This window comes from Cnephaeus nilssonii, assembly GCF_951640355.1.
Source record: "Cnephaeus nilssonii genome assembly, chromosome: X".
Lineage (NCBI taxonomy): Eukaryota > Metazoa > Chordata > Mammalia > Chiroptera > Vespertilionidae > Cnephaeus > Cnephaeus nilssonii.
Window position 1 is genome coordinate 127,375,530 of NC_137071.1, and position 16,095 is coordinate 127,391,624.

General features: G+C 51.7%; 2 protein-coding genes across 3 annotated transcripts in view; both read left to right on the top strand.

Annotated features, from left to right (window-relative positions):
- Window positions 1–6,609, top strand: CFP (complement factor properdin). The gene is made up of 9 exons (XM_079764966.1): window positions 1–144; window positions 230–380; window positions 2,031–2,206; window positions 2,660–2,830; window positions 2,963–3,154; window positions 3,355–3,528; window positions 3,783–3,974; window positions 4,132–4,243; window positions 6,370–6,609. Exons 1-9 carry the CDS (start codon window positions 72–74, stop codon window positions 6,533–6,535), a joined length of 1,407 nt encoding a protein of 468 aa, XP_079621092.1. The 5' UTR covers window positions 1–71; the 3' UTR covers window positions 6,536–6,609.
- A 4,110-nt stretch (window positions 6,610–10,719) lies between these two features.
- SYN1 (synapsin I) overlaps window positions 10,720–16,095 on the top strand; it is a 33,950-nt gene continuing 28,574 nt past the window's right edge. For both annotated transcript variants that reach the window (XM_079764947.1, XM_079764948.1), the window contains exon 1: window positions 10,720–11,196. In XM_079764947.1, the coding sequence (XP_079621073.1) occupies window positions 10,820–11,196 (377 nt within the window). In that variant the 5' untranslated portion in view covers window positions 10,720–10,819. The remainder of the gene's footprint in view (window positions 11,197–16,095) is intronic.

Consider the following 16,095-nt stretch of genomic DNA (forward strand, 5'->3'; position numbering starts at 1 on the left):
CTGGTTCCTCTTTCCCACTGACTCCCAGCGCACATAAAGCCAGGCGGGGCCGCAGGAGCTCAGTGCTCACCATGCCCACCCCAGCGCAGGCCTCCTGGCTGCTGCTGCCGTCACTGCTGCTGCTTCTCACCCTGCCGGCCACAGGTGAGTGGGTGAGCCTAGCTGGCCCAGGGTGCCCGGGCCCACCAGTAACACCCTGACCATCCCTCCTCCCTCCACCCTGGTACAGGCTCAGAGCCTGTCGTCTGCTTCACCCAGTATGAGGAGTCCTCAGGCAAGTGCAAGGGCCTCCTGGGCGGAGGTGTGCGTGTGCAAGACTGCTGTCTCAACGCTGCCTATGCCTTCCAGGAGCCTGGCAGCAATCTCTGCCAGGCGTGCAGGTGAGGGGGACCCTGGGCTTGCGGGAGGCAGGAAGGACTGTGCAGGGCGACCCCGACCTGGACTCATTCCTTCTCTGGGGTTCCCAAAGGTGGTTCCGAGGCCCTGATCGTGACCATAGCTCTGGGTTTCTCAGCTTCGGTTCTATGGACTTTTGAGGCCAGAAAATTATTATTGGTTGGGGCGGGGCAGGGGCGGGGGGGGGGTGCATTGCAAGGTGTTTTGTAGCAACTCTGGCCTCTCATTAGGTGCCAGTAGCAACTCCCCACAGCAGTTGGAACAACGAAAATGTCTCCAGACATTGCTGCATGGCCCCTGGGCTGCAGGATCACCCCCCCCGTTGAGAACCACTGCTATAGCTTGCATGTATTGAGCATTTCCGGCATACCGGAAGCATGGTGGGTGGGCTGCAGCCCAGGTATTTCTGATGGTGGCTCAAGTCCCCTAATTGCGATGACAGCTTATATTGAGTGCTTACTGTATACAGATGTGTTATGGAGGCGGGAGAGTTTGGGGGATTCTAAGGGTGGCTCCAGGCCCTAATTATGAGGACAACTTCACATTCATTGAGCACTTCCGGCATAACAAATGCATTGCGGAGGCCAGGGGCCGCTGGAGGATTTCCAAGGGTAGCTCTAGTCTCCTAATCATGATGCCAGCTTGCATGTATTAAGCGCTTACTGTATGCCAGACATATTTTCTAACTGCTTACTGCATGTCCCAGATACACTGTGAAGGTGAGGAGCTTGGGCACGCACCTGGGTTGCAGGCTCCTCCTCGGCCTGGGCCCTGGTCGGGGCTTGCGCAGGAGGCAACCAATTGGTGTGTTTCTCTCCCATCGATGTTTCTCTCTGTCTTTCCCTCTCTCTTCCACTCTCTCTAAAAATCAATGGGAAAATAGCCTCGGGTGAGGATTAAAAAACAACAACAAAAAGATGAGGTGCTTGGGGATTTTTAAAAAAATATATTTTATTGATTTTTTACAGAGAGGAAGAGAGAGGGATAGAGAGTTAGAAACATCGATGAAAGAGAAACATCGATCAGCTGCCTCTTGCACACCCCCCACTGGGGATGTGCCCGCAACCAAGGTACATGCCCTTGACCGGAATCGAACCTGAGACCTTTCAGTCTGCAGGCCGACGCTCTATCCACTGAGCCAAACCGGTTTCGGCTTGGGGATTTTTTTGAAGGCAGCTCTGGGTCCCTAGTCATGTCAACAGCTCTCATCTCTTTCACATTATGCTGTGCAGGTGTCTAAGGACAGAGCTGGGGTATTTCTGACGGGTTCTCTGAGCTCGTTGGGGTGACGGCTCCTATTTATTGAGCGCTTCCTGTTTGCACAGTGGTTGCCCAATGGGTTTCTGACAGCAGTTCTGGGCCCCTTGTCCTTATATTTGCTTACCGCATGCCTGGCACTGTCCGGGGGGCTGCCAAGGGTCTCTGGTCGTGAAGGTAAATGATATTTATTGAACACTTACTGTATGCCCATCCTTCCCATCTGGTCCCCCAATATCCTTGAGGTAGGTACTCCCATTGTTTCACACATAGTTCTCCCACACCCCCGCCTATGCTCGCCCACACTCACCTGTCCTGTTCACTGTCCTTGCCAGCTCACGGACGGGGCAACGGGGCATATGTGCTTCTCTCTGCAGGTCCCCGCAGTGGTCACCGTGGTCCAGCTGGAGCCCCTGCTCAGTGACCTGCACTGAGGGCTCCCAGCTGCGGCACCGGCGCTGCATAGGCTGGGGGGGACAGTGCCCAGAGAAGGTGCAGCCTGGGACCCTGGAGTGGCAGCTGCAGGCCTGCGAGAACCAGCCGTGCTGTCCTGGTGAGGAGGGATCAGCAAGGCGGCCCTGGGAACAGTGGGGCCAGAGGCCCTGAGGGCGGGATGGGGCCTGCTGTTTGTGAGGCCCTAAGGAGGAGGCGGAGTGTGGCTGGAGGATAGTGGTAGGAGGTGAGGTCAGAGGGAGCCTGATCCTTGTGGGCCATGGTGAGGAGGTTGGCTTTTATTTTGATTGAAATGGGTTACGGGCAGCGGAGAGATGTGATCTGACTTGGGTTGTGGCCCGCTCGCTGTCAGGAGGAAGACAAACTGTGGTGAGGGGCGAAGCAGAGGTTCCCGTGTGCAGGTGACTGCAGTAGTCAAGATGGGCAATGATGATGGACCAAGTGTGACAGAGAACGTGGGGACAGGATTAGCTGATGCGGGCTGCAAGAGGAAGCGAGCACCCCGGAATGACACCCCCACCTCCATCCTGTCCCCCTCTCTTCTCTCCCACAGAGATGGGCGGCTGGTCCAACTGGGGGCCCTGGACGCCTTGCTCCGTCACCTGCTCCAAAGGGACCCGGACCCGTCAGCGAAAATGTGATGCGCCCGCCCCCAAATGTGGGGGCTTCTGCCCAGGAGAGGCCCAGGAGTCAGAGGCCTGTGACACGAAGCAGGTCTGCCCCAGTGAGTGAGGGCAACCACAGGGCACAGATGCGGACCCCCCGGGTGGCTCTGAGGGTTCTGGAGGGACCTGCCAGGGTAGGAGGACTTCAGCATGCATGACCTCACTTGGCCTCTCTCTACCCCTCCCCACAGCACATGGGGCCTGGGCTGCTTGGGGCCCCTGGGGCCCCTGCTCGGGCTCCTGCCATGGCGGCTCCAGGGCACCTGTGGAAAGACGGAGCCGCACGTGTACTGCGCCTGAGCCCTCCACAAAGCCTCCTGGGAACCCGTGCCCAGGGATCGCATCTGAGCAGCGGGGCTGCAGCGGCCTGCCACCCTGCCCAGGTACATAGGGATAAGGCCTCTGACACGCTGCTCTGGATTCAGACACAGATGCCCTGCCATTTCATGGGATAAATCTGAGACCGTGTGACCCTGTACCTCTTTGTTTGGGGACGGACTGCCTCAAGGGTCTGAGGGCTGAAGCAGGGAGATGGAAGTGGCCTTTCCTCACTCCTATTCCCTCTCCTCCCCCCCCCCAACAGTGGCTGGAGGCTGGGGGCCATGGGGCCCAGTGAGTCCCTGCCCGGTGACCTGTGGCCTGGGCCAGACCATGGAACGACGGACATGTGATCACCCTGTGCCCAAGCACGGGGGCCCCTTCTGTGCTGGTGATGCCACGCGGACCCACACCTGCAACACGGCCAGGGAATGCCCTGGTTAGCACCTCAGGATGCACCATTTCCACGCCTAAGCCCCCCACCCTTCTCTGCTGCCCTGTCCCAGAGTGTCAGAGGCCTTGGCCTTGCCTTCGATGCCTCCACTCCTGGCCATGGTGCCTTGGTTGCACCTCTGATCACCCATTTCCCACGACTGATCACCGCCACTCTGCCCCCAGCACTCATCCCTTTCTGTCAGCCTCCTTGCTGGCTCCCTTCTTTGGTGCGAGCCCCTGCTACCCCTGTCTCTGCAGTGAATGGAGAGTGGGGGCCATGGGGGGAATGGGACGAGTGCAAACGCCCGAAGATATCACAAATCAAATGTCAGGAGATCCAAGGCCAGCAGATACGCTCAAGGGACTGCAAAGGCCGCAAGTTACCTGGACTTCGCTGCGCCGGGGAGCAAGAGGATATCCGGTACTGCTACAACATCCACCGCTGCCTGTGTGAGTGCTCCCCAGACTGGGCTGTGAGGGTGGGCGGCCCTGGAAGCGATGGGGGTTTCTGACTCTCTGCCATGGACCCCGTGTCCCTGCAGCCTCTCTCTCACTAACCCCCTGAAACCACTAATTCTGACTCAGTAACTCCCTCTTCTCATTGCAGTGGATGGCTCATGGTCAGAGTGGAGTACCTGGGGGCTGTGCACGCCCCCATGTGGACCCAGCCCCACCCGCAGCCGCAAGCGCCTCTGCAAGGCCCATCTCCCCAACTTCGCGTGAGTGAGGAGGCAGAGAATGCCTAAGAAGGGGCAATGATACCGCTGTGTATGTCAGCGTTTGGGGCAGGAGAGTCAGCTATCCCCAACCAGGGCTTCTATCACTGAGCCTAAGGTGCCTGCCTTGCCCAGTGCCACTCCCCAGCTTCAGGAAGTGGGGGTAACTAAAGAAGAAGCTGAGAAAGAAGATACTGATGGGAGAGTTAGTAGCCTTTGTGCCCATAAGTCACACATTCAGTCACTCAGCCATTCCCCCATTCACTCAGTCTTCCGTGTGTCGACTTGCTCTGCTTTGATGGGCTTGTTCAGTCACTCATGCCTCCATTCACTTACTCCTTCAGGCCCATGCCTCCATGGGTGGCTCAGTGTCTCACTCAATATCTCACTGCCCCCAGATACTATAAGGCCTTTTCGGCAACAGTTGCAGACACACACACCCCAGATCCCATGGGTCTCCCAAGAGATCTAGGTAGACAGGGCCCTGATAGAAGGCATATGAGGAATGCTTGGTATGTGGGAAAGGGTCTGCCACCTCAACCTGGGTCTAGGAAACTGATCAGGCCTCCCCTGACAGAAAGGGGTCAAGACTGTGTACGCAGATTCCTGGACACAGGTGATCAGTTACTCAAAAGTGTTTCCCAGTGGCCAGGGTAGCCCAGGTTTGGGAGAGGGTTAAAATACCCATGCATCCCTTCTTATTTCCACACTAGAGGCCTGGTGCATGACATTCATGCACTGACGGGGGGCAGGGGTGGGGGACCTCAGCCCAGCCTGTGCCCTTTCTCAGTCCAAGAGCCCTCGGGGGATGCCTGACTGCCGCAGAGGCGGGAGAGGCTCCTGCCACTGCCACTGCGCCCCTCCAGCCATCAGCCTGGCTTCTGGCTGAGCAGTGCTCCCATTGTGGGAGCGCACTGACCACCAGGGGGCAGCTCCAGCGTTGAGCTTCTGCCCCCTGGTGGTCAGTCAATTTGCATATTACCCTTTTATTATATAAGATAGTGTGCATCAAACTACTAGATGAAGTGGCTTGTTCCCATCTCATGGAAGGCCTACAATCTGGAAAGTGGTCTCCAGCTGTGGGGTTTAGGGTGGGTCCTAAAGATGCATTAGGGGTGTTAAGTGGAAGCATGAAGGACTTGACAGAGTGAGGGAATGAATGGAGCAAGGGATGATTGAGAAAATCAGGATATGAGTGAATGGAGGGCTTGCCTAGTGAGAGAAATAATCCAGGCAAAGACCATTCTGGACACGGGACTGAGTCTGGATAAAGAGGAAGAGAGACAGACATTGCCTTGGGGCAGAGATTTGGGCACAACAACACGCCCTGAATGCTAGAGCAAAGCATTTGTTTTGTTTTTCCAGTGGGCAGTGGGGAGAGAAATGTAAAGAGTTTGGGATGTAAGAGAAGGTAGCTAATGTCAACTAGTAACAATCACTGGCATTTATTAAGCACTTACTGTGTACCAGACACCACTCTGTAACTTATTTATCCACACTCAACCCAGTGATGTGGGTGTTATTATTATTATTACTAGAGGCCCGGTGCATGAAATTTGTGCACTGGGGAGGGGGTGTCCCTCAGCCCAGCTTGCACCCTCTCCAATCTGAGATCCCGGCAGTCGGATATCCCTCTCACAATCCAGGACTGCTGGCTCCTAACCGCTCACCTACCTGCCTGCCTGATTGCCCCTAAATGCTTCTGCCTGCCAGCTTGATCACCCCCTAACTGCTCCCCTGCTGGCCTGATTGACACCTAACTGCTCCCCTGCCGGCCTGATCTCCCCCAACTGCCAGCTCCCCTGCCGACCTGATCACCCCCAATTGCCCTCCCCTGCCAGCCATCTTGTGACAACGTGGGGATGGTCATCTTGTGACAATGTGGGGGCGGCCATCTTGTGAGGGTCCATTTGCATATTACCTCTATTATATAGAAGGATTGTTGTTTCCATTATTCCCATTTTTTCAGATGAGAGAAAGTGAGGCACAGGGAAGGTAAAGAAATTGCCCAATATCTCACAGTTAAAAAGTTTTGGGCACATAGTATGCACTCAATAAGAGTTTGTTGAATGCATTCTTGCCTTCCCTGAGTGTCTCCCCTCCATTCCCCCCCACCACTAATGCTTCAGGCCCACTATTTCCATCGTGGAAGGTCAAGGTGAGAAGAATGTGACCTTCTGGGGGACACCATTGGCAAAGTGCGAGCCGCTACAGGGGCAGAGGTTGATGGTGGAGGAGAAGAAGCCATGTCTACACGTGCCTGCCTGCAAAGACCCTGAAGATGAGAAGCTCTAATACCTCTCTTCCATTCTGACACTCTGACTTCCCAGACCTCAATAAACCAGCCTCTTCCTCAAGAATGGGCAATAGCATCTTCTAGGCCAAAGGGCACAGCATGTCGCAGTGGCCTGTTATGGAAAACTGTATTTTCCACTGTGGCCAGTTTGGCAGGAATGAAGGCAAGTATCCATCCCTTCACTCCTGCTGAAGCCCAGTGTCTGCCCCCCACACCTACCCCCCAGTGTCTGGAGTCACCCAGCATGTTCTTCTGCAGAGCTCCATGTTATGGGTTTCCTGTTTGGCTGCTCACCCTGCCAGGCACTTTCCGATTGGCTGGTGTGCTTGTTATCTATCTCCCTGCCTCCTACAGCTCCCTAGGTTCCCACCTACCAGAGCCTCTGGGCTGGCAGATTCCACATCAATCCCAGGTAAACAGCAGCAGGCAGCAGAGGCATGGCTGGGGTGGCGCCCCCGCTGCACCAGCACCTGCACCCACCCACTCCCAACAGCCCAGCTCCAAGGCTACAATTAAGGGCAACAAATAGCTCTGGAGGAGGGGGGAGGAAGTGCTTATGAAGTGCTTTAAGCTGGAGCGGGAGGGGAGAGGGGAGGGAGAGATGCTAGAGTCAGCATCTGCCAGGAGGAGCCCAAACGCAGACACATATTCCTGTTAGCATTTGTTCATTCCTTCAACACTTATTAGTGTCTACTGTATACTAGAATTAAGTCTGGGCATCTGGGGTGGAGGAGGGCTGGTAGAAGGAGAGGACATCTGAACAAGGGAACAGACTCAGAGTAGGTGACCCTTTCCTTTGAACATTTATTCAACACTTCTCAACACCTACTGCACAGTATACTAACAACAGTCCTGGATACCGTTGGGTAGAGGAAAGAAGAGTTGGAGTGGTACCTGTCTCCACAGTGAAGGGAACAAACGCAGACATTAATACCCTTAGCACTTGCTCATTGATTTATCACTTATGAATGCTGGGGCCCTTGTAATGAGACAAAGCATAAGAATCGTCATAATTATGGTAATAGCTAATACTTAGAGAGTACTTTCTCTGTGCCTGGTAGTATTTTAAGCCTCCATAGCATGAATTCACTTAATCTACAATGAAACTATGAGTGTCACTATTATTATCCCCATTTACCAAGGAGGAAATAGACACAAAAGGTAGTGGGCTGAACATTTCTGAAGCACCATGTCAGGAGCAGAGTTTAGGACTTAGTGCTGTGGGTGGAGGGGCACCTCTGTGAGGGAGGGTTCAGATGGGAGATTTGCGACACCCAGAGTATGTCAGAATACCCAGTTCTCTGGGTTGATTTCCTCTTGTGTAAAATGGACCAGTTGATGGGTTGGGATGAAGACAACGTTGATAAATAATCATCTTGGGAGGAATAAGCCAAAATGAGGGGTTCTGGTTGCTAATGCAGAGTAGGAGAGAGGTATGTGTTTGCAAGAAAGTGTAAGTTTGTGTGTGTGTAGTGTGAGGCACATATCTTTGTGTATGTGTGATCTACAGACCTACGGGTCTGTGCAAAAATTAAGGATGTGTCGAGTGGATGTGCAGTGAATGTGAAGTTACAACCGTGTGTGCACTGTAACAATGTAAATTACAGAAGTGTGTATGTGCACGCATGCACATTAGGGCAACATGGATATGTGTGTGTGAGTTATAAACGTAGGTACACACAACAACAACAAAAGCACTCTTGGAGCCACTTCTTTTTAATTCCTGCTGGAGAAGATGGAGACAGTGCAGGAGAGCCTCACCTCTGCCTCAAGGAGTTGAGATACTCCTGGGGGGAATCTTCATTCTTCTGTAAAACAATCTATTAAAAAATTAATTTCTGGAAATTGAACCACCTGGAGAAAGGGAATGATGCTGGGGTCCACAAGTACTAGGAACCTGGAAATGGGGCCCCTGGGAAGAGGCAATCTGGTGACAGATTCCCAAGGAGCCAGAAAGGTCTGTCGACCTGCAGCTGCTCCTTTTCCCGAGAGAGGGCACCATATGTCCAGCACAACTTGTTTGTTCCAGTTATTGAGCAAGAAACTGGACCACATACTTCGAAATATTGGGAAATACCTGATTCTTGGGTAGTTCTCCAAAGCGGAGAAAAGGGATGTGAAATGGCAGAGAAGGCATCCAGGGGAGAGGGGCAAGGAATGTCCAAAGTAAAGGCCTGGAGGTGAGACCCAAGCTGGCTGGGGTGGAGGAGGAAGTAGAGGATGGCTTGGAAATATTTGACTTGACGACTGTGGGAGCCTATTGGAAGAGGAGATGGGGTCTGAGTCGTGGGGGAGGCGACTTCCTGAAGACCTTGATCAAAGATGATCTTTGAAGGGGCAGGGGACATTCCTGGCAGAAGTCACAGCACATGCAAGAGTGGAGGTTGTCTCTTTTCCATCCCACCCTTAGAGGTGAGTCAAGATCATTTTTAGTTTGAAGGCAGGCACTCTGATTCCAGACCCCACACCATTACTATGTTGTTTAAACAAGCCAATGAAGTAATGAATGAAGAATGGGCACATGGATAAGTAGATGATTCACCTGAAAATCCTGCAGGCAGAGGAGACTCCACATCTGCCCGTTTCTTGCCATATCTTGTACCTGCCTCACTTGGTCCACCATCACCACTCACTATGGCCCATCCAGTCCCTGCTAACCTCTCCAACCCCATTTTCTGCCACAATCCCCCTTGATCAATTTGTTGCAGCCACACTGGGACCTCTTTCTGGCACATTCTTAAAAAGAGAAAAATGTATGGATCACATCACCCTTTAGAAATGAATTGGGATTGAGTCCCTTCGTGTGTAAAATGGAAATGATAATAACCACCCCATAGGATTGTTGTGAGGGTTGGATAAGACAATACATGTAAACAGCTCGGTTAAGCATGGGGTACAGTCAACAAATTATTCTTTTAAAATGAATTTGTACTTTCATTGTAATCGGGATCTTAATAGGAGCTGACGGATTGGCTTCCACAGCCCACCTCTCTCCAGACTATACTAGTAAAGGTCATTTGCTCATATGGCAAACATTTGGCACTTACTGTGTCCCTACCCTAGTTTGGGTCTGCCTCTCTGGTGCAAAGGGTACTAATTATGCCAGGTGGGTATTGTGGGTTTTGGTTGTGCCCATGGCAAATGATTGGGGGTGTACGGACCCAGTGTGTGTGTAGATGGGGATAGATGGACACATATCAGGGCTAGAGTTCAGGGAATATGTGTGTGGCTGATCTAGGTTTGTCCATCATTGTCTGTGGGTATGTGTTTTGTCTGGGTGTGCATACTTGTGTGATTTTCCCTTATCTGTGTGTTGGTGTGGTGCCTGTGTGCATGTGTAAGTGTATACGTGTGCATGTATGCGCATGTGTGTTATCCTGGGCTTGTGTGTGTGTATAGATACCTAGATTGGTGTGTGTTCTCTCTCTCTATGCCTTCGTGTGTTTCCTTACTTGTGTCTACATGTATTCCCACATGTGTGTCATTCCCTGTGTGCCTCCAGCCTCCCCTCAGGTGTCCACCTCTACCTGTCTAATGCTATCTAGGCCTCCCCCACACCTCTCTGCCTAGCTGAGCCTGTGTGTACCTGGGGAACTGATCTCCCCGCAGGCTACTCCCACCCCTCGTCGTGAGGGAGTTATTTCTCTACTTTTGTGCCTCGGGGTGTGCCTCCATTGCCACCCCCACATGCCTTCTGTGGTGACTACCAACACTGGAAACCAAGTATCTGCGGAGGGTCCTGCGTGTGGGTGCGATTGGGTGTGAAGACCAGAATGAAGTGGGGTGGGGGGCTTGCCTGACCACCGACTCCGACCCTCCCAACAAGCACCCACCCCACCCCCACTTGCCAAATTGCGCATCCCCAATCGGATGGGGGGGGGAAGGGAACAGGATGCGGCGTGGCGCGTGCGCACTGCCCCCTTCAGCACCGCGGACAGCGCCTTCGCCCCCGCCTGCTGGCGTGCGCCACCGCCGCCCCAGCACTGAAGGCGCGCTGACGTCACTCGTCATTCCTCCTCAAACCCCCCTTCCCCGTAGCCTTGGTCGCGTCCGTGCCACCGCCGGCCTAGCCGGACTGCACCACGCAGGGCGCGAGATAGGGAGGCACGGGCGCGACCATCCGCGCTGCGGCGGTGGCGACTCAGCGCTGCCTCAGTCTGCAGCGGGCAGCGGAAGAGTCGCGTCGTGCGTGCGAGCGCAGCTGTGCTCCTGGGCCCCGCGCGGTCCACCCCCGCGGCTCCTGATCAGACGGCTCCTCGGACCCCCTGCCCTGCGCCGCAGCCATGAACTACCTGCGGCGCCGCCTGTCCGACAGCAACTTCATGGCCAATCTGCCAAATGGGTACATGACAGACCTGCAGCGCCCGCAGCCGCCCCCGCCGCCACCTGCTGCCCCCAGCCCTGCAGCCACGCCCGGTCCCGCGACTGCCACTACCGAGAGGGCCTCCTCAGCCGCCCCGGTGGCCTCTCCCGCCGCCCCTAGCCCCGGGTCCTCGGGAGGCGGTGGCTTCTTCTCGTCGCTGTCCAACGCAGTCAAGCAGACCACTGCGGCCGCGGCCGCCACCTTCAGCGAGCAGGTGGGCGGCGGCTCTGGGGGCGCAGGCCGTGGGGGCGCCGCCGCCAGGGTGCTGCTGGTCATCGACGAGCCCCACACCGACTGGTAAGCCACTGCCGCGGACGTCTCCCCGCGGGCCTGGGTCCCCAGATGGTTCTGTGACGAGCAATTATTGAGCACCACTTGCGTGCCCAGCACTTGACCCCCTCACCCAAACCCTTTTTCTTAAATTATTATGCTGGGTGCTTCCCTGTGCCCCGCCCTTACTCCCCGTCACCCCACCCCCACCCCCACCCCCGCCCAACCACTACCACCAAGGCCTCCTCGATCTATACAGGGAGCAGTTATCAGGCACCTGTTGTGTACCTCCTTCCCAGAAGCCTTGGCTTCCATGTATCCTGTGAACATTTGAGAACCTAATGTGCCCTTGCCGTCCCCCCCCCCCAACCCTCTCGCCAACGGCCTTGTCCTCTAATGAATCTTCTGAGCATTTATCAAGTACCTGCAGTGTACCTCAACGGGAGCCCTTTCCCAAGGCCTTTGGCTTCCATGAATTTTGTGAACATTCATTGAGAGCTTGACATGTATCTTGTGTCCTCAACCCTTGCCCTAAGGCCTTTTCTCTAATAGATCTTGTGAGTATATATCCAGAGTGAGTTATATGCCCACCCCAGCCCTCTCCTCAAAGACCACCTCGACTATTCAGTGAACACTGATTGAGTGCCTGCTGTGTATCCCACCCCAGCTTCTCACCAAAGGTGTTGCCTTTAATAGATCTTGTGAGCCTTTATTGAATGCCCTCTGTGTGCCCCAACCTCAGCCCCCCCCCCCTCCAAGGGCCTATTTCTCCAAAGAATCTAGAAACCATGAATTAAGTGCTTGAGGTATGCCCCATCCCCAAGCCCCTTTCTCAAACGTATCATTTTCTTCAAATGAGTTCCATGACCATTTTTGAGCCTTCTGTGTGTGATACATCTTCAGACTCTCCCCAAAATCCTTTTCCTACAATGAATCTAGAAGGCATTTATTGGGTGCCTCTTTTATCCCCCATCCTCAAGCTACTCCTTCAAAGACCTTTCCTTTGGAAGACCCATCTAGCACTTATCAACTGCCTACTTGTGTGAGCCTTCCCTAAAGACTCTTTCCTCCAGTGTATTCAGCAAGCATTTATCGAGTGCCTGCTGTTTACCCCAAACACTTTTCCCAATGCCTTTCTTCCAGTGGCTTCAATCAGCAGGGATTGAGCACCTTCTGCATGATCCAAAGTTAGACCCTCTCCCTAAAGGCCTTTGCTGCCAATTAATGCAGTAATCAGATATCTGGCACCATTTCAATCCCTCTTTCCAGAGCCCTTATCTTTTTAGTCACCCCTTGGAGCATCTGTGAAGCACCTGCTGTGCACTTGATTCTGTGCCTTCTCCACAAAAGTCTTTCCTCCCCGTGGATGGAGGATCAAGCTCACAGAGATCAAGTTTCTATGTAACACAGCAGGCACTCAATCAGTGTTCACTGAATAGTCGAGGTGGTCTTTGAGGAGAGGGCTGGGGTGGGCATATAACTCACTCTGGATATATACTCACAAGATCTATTATAGAAAAGGCCTTAGGGCAAGGGTTGAGGGCACAAGATACATGTCAAGCTCTCAATGAATATTCACACTCCCCTTCCCCAAAAGATTTTTCTCCAGTGATTTTATGCCCATCCCTAGCCCTCCCTCCCCAAATACCTTTTCTCTGAATGGATTCGGTGTGCATTTATTCCCTGTCTGCCAGGTGCTCAATTCTAATCACCTTCCCCCATAGGCCTTTTCCTCCAATGAGAGCGTGTATGGAGTCACTTCTGTATACTCTATGTTCACACCTCCTCCCCAAAGTCCTTTTCTTCCAGTGGATCCAGTGAGCATGTATGTGTATAGGGAGGATGTGCCTGTTGTGTGTAGGGAGTACATTCCCCTTCATTACTCTTAGGATAACCTGCACCGATCATAAAGCCTCTCTCCAGGGTCCTTCATTTGATAAGTCTAGAGCCCAGTTTTTAAGGATTACCCCCTTTCCACTCCCTTCAATGTCCTTAGGATTCCCTCTCTCACTCTTAAGTCGATACCCCAAAGGGCCTTCTTTCTATTTAAGCCACTAAACGTTTATTGAGAGCCTACTATATAAAGGTCATTCCAAATCTGGAAGTTCTGCCCCTGTCTCAAGTGCTAACCCCCCCCCCCCCAAAAGGGTCTACTTCAGTCTAAATATATTGAATACCAGTTCTTTACTAGTTAGATAACCACACCCCCAGGAACCCTTACCCAGCAGCCTTTCTATTCAGAGCCATTTATTCATTCTACAGATATTAAATGCATAATTTTCATGTGTCAGAGTGTGGGAGGCATTTATTAAGCACTACTATATACTAGGACAACCCCTCCTTCAGTTCTTCCCTCTAATCCTAAACATAAACTGGATTCTCTATATTTTCCTCCACTTAACGCCACAGTTCTTTAATGAGCACTTATTGTATACTTCTAAGAACCCCTTATTCAATGCCCCTTCTCCTACCCCTCTTGTAGCCCTAATTCTCCTTTCAATAATCTTCACCCTGCCTTCCGCACTACACAATCCTGAAAGCTCTTAATGTGCACCTACTATATTCTGGCCAGGTCCCCTCCCCCACTTAGTAACCATCTTCTCAACTGCCCCTTTCCCCAATGAATCCAAAAGTCAGTTATTAATCTCTTACTGTATTTTGTTCAAACAACCACATTCCCATCCCTGCAGCAGGCCCTCCCAGTCTTTTCTCCAACAATCCATAAAGCATTTGTTGAACACATGGTATAATTCCTTCACCAACACCCACTCACACAGATGCCATCTTTCTGGCTAAATTTGCTCCATTGACGTCAGCAAACCTTCATGATGCCCCTTCTGAATATCGCTAACCACCCTCCTTCAGACTTCCCTTCTCCACTCTGACCCTCCAGACAGGTGCTTTGCTGCTTTTTTCTTCATTCCAGCAAGCATTTATTAATTACCTACTGAATACTGACAAGACCTTTCCCCTTTCCATAATCACAACTCTAATGTTTCTCTTTTTTTCTTCTAATTTGTCCAGCAAACATTTATTGAGAACCTGCTGAATTCAGGGAAAGATTCTTCTCTTCCCCTTCTGCATCCCAGAACCACCTCCCCTTTATCCCAGCAGCTGCTGTAGTCTTTTCTTCCAGTCAATCTAGCAAATATTTATTTGGTATCTACCATAGGTGGAGCAGACCCTGTGTACACCAGGCTCAGTGTGAGGAACTCTGCAGACATTCGTGCACGTTTTAGGGATCTCAGCCTGGAATAAAGGATGAATTGTGCAAACTATGGGATATACACCTAAGTACCGTCTGACACCTTTCCCGCCAAACTTCACCACTCTCATTTTTGGGGGTCTTGAGTCCTCTGTGATTTAAAGTTGAGACTCATCTATCCTTTTTAGAGATAATTAAGTCCAGTGTTTTCCAAACTGTGGGCCACCTATTTATTGGCTTGTGACCAGCATTTCATTTGCTTCATGAAGTAGGATAAATGAAAATAGAAAATAAAAGAGTATATTGCACATAGTAAGTGGAATTATTATTTAGTAAAACTGTTACTCCATTAAGAAATATAATCAATAATATATGCCACATATTATATATGACATATACTATATAATACATTTATTATATAATGGGTTTATAGTATATAATGCATATATGTGTGTGCTTTTCTTCATGAAATGAAATAAAATAGAATAGGAAATTTCAGACTCCATTGCACAGAGTAAAGATAATTATTTGCTGAAACTTTCATTCTAATTATCCTATATAATAAAAGCCTAATATGCAAATCTACTGAACAGCAGAACAACTGGTTGCTATGATGCGTACTGACCACCAGGGGGCAGACGCTCAATGCAGGAGCTGCCCCCAGCCTTCAGGCCCCAGGCCAGCCAAGGTGGGTGCCAGTGGGCACCTCCCCTGCCATTGCCCCTCCGGTTGCCCCACAGATCAGCCCTAATCGCCAGCCAGGCCTAAGGACCCTACCCGTGCAGGAATTTCATGCACTGGGCCTCTAGTATATGTATATTTAAACACATTCTACTATACATTCTAGATACATCTACACATAATATGTAATATGCCATATATTGTATGTTATATATTATATAAGACATCCTATTTTATGTTTGCTGTATAACATACGTGTCTTATATAATATGTATTACATATATAGGGTGGGTTATTATGTAAATATTTATATAATGGGTTATATAAACTATATTTCTTATCATGGCTCCTTTTATGTGACTTCCCTGGAAGTAGATCTTGAGGCTGAGATTTGCGTGCAGATTTCTTGGGGAGAGCTCTGAGGAACAACACCTGTTCCGGGGGAGGTGTAGGGGAAGCAAGAGTTGGCAGAGGGAAAGGTTGAGCTATGATGCAGCCATGACAGAGGCCTCAGACGATCCTCTGGGGAGCTCTGGAGCTGGGAGGACACTCCAGAGTTACCCCAGTGGAATTGGGGTAGCCATGCTTCTGAATTCCCGCAGCAGCCCGTCATTGACCACAGGCTGTCCCCTGGGAGGAGGAACAATCTTGGGGAAGGCAAATTCGTGCTACAGAGGGCAGTTCCCAGGGTGGGATAGCACTGTGAGGCTTCAACAACAGCTGTTCCCAGAAGCTGGGGGATAGATGTGAAGGCCTGAGGAGAGGGGGGTGAGGATCTGGATGGAGCACACAGTCTACCCTTTGTACTACTCAGATTCACTTGCTTCTTAGAGTAAGTTCACCCCATCTGAGAACAGCATTTCCAGGATTGTAACTGACCTTGTTTTCTGGGAGAAACCTGAAAGAGCACGGTTGGTGGGATGAAATGCAGTCTCCACTGCCACAGTTGATAAAGGCAGCATAAATAAATGATATGCATTGTCTTCTTCTATACATTCTAAATTCCCCTCACCCTCAGATGGAACCTCTCTTGGTCTTGG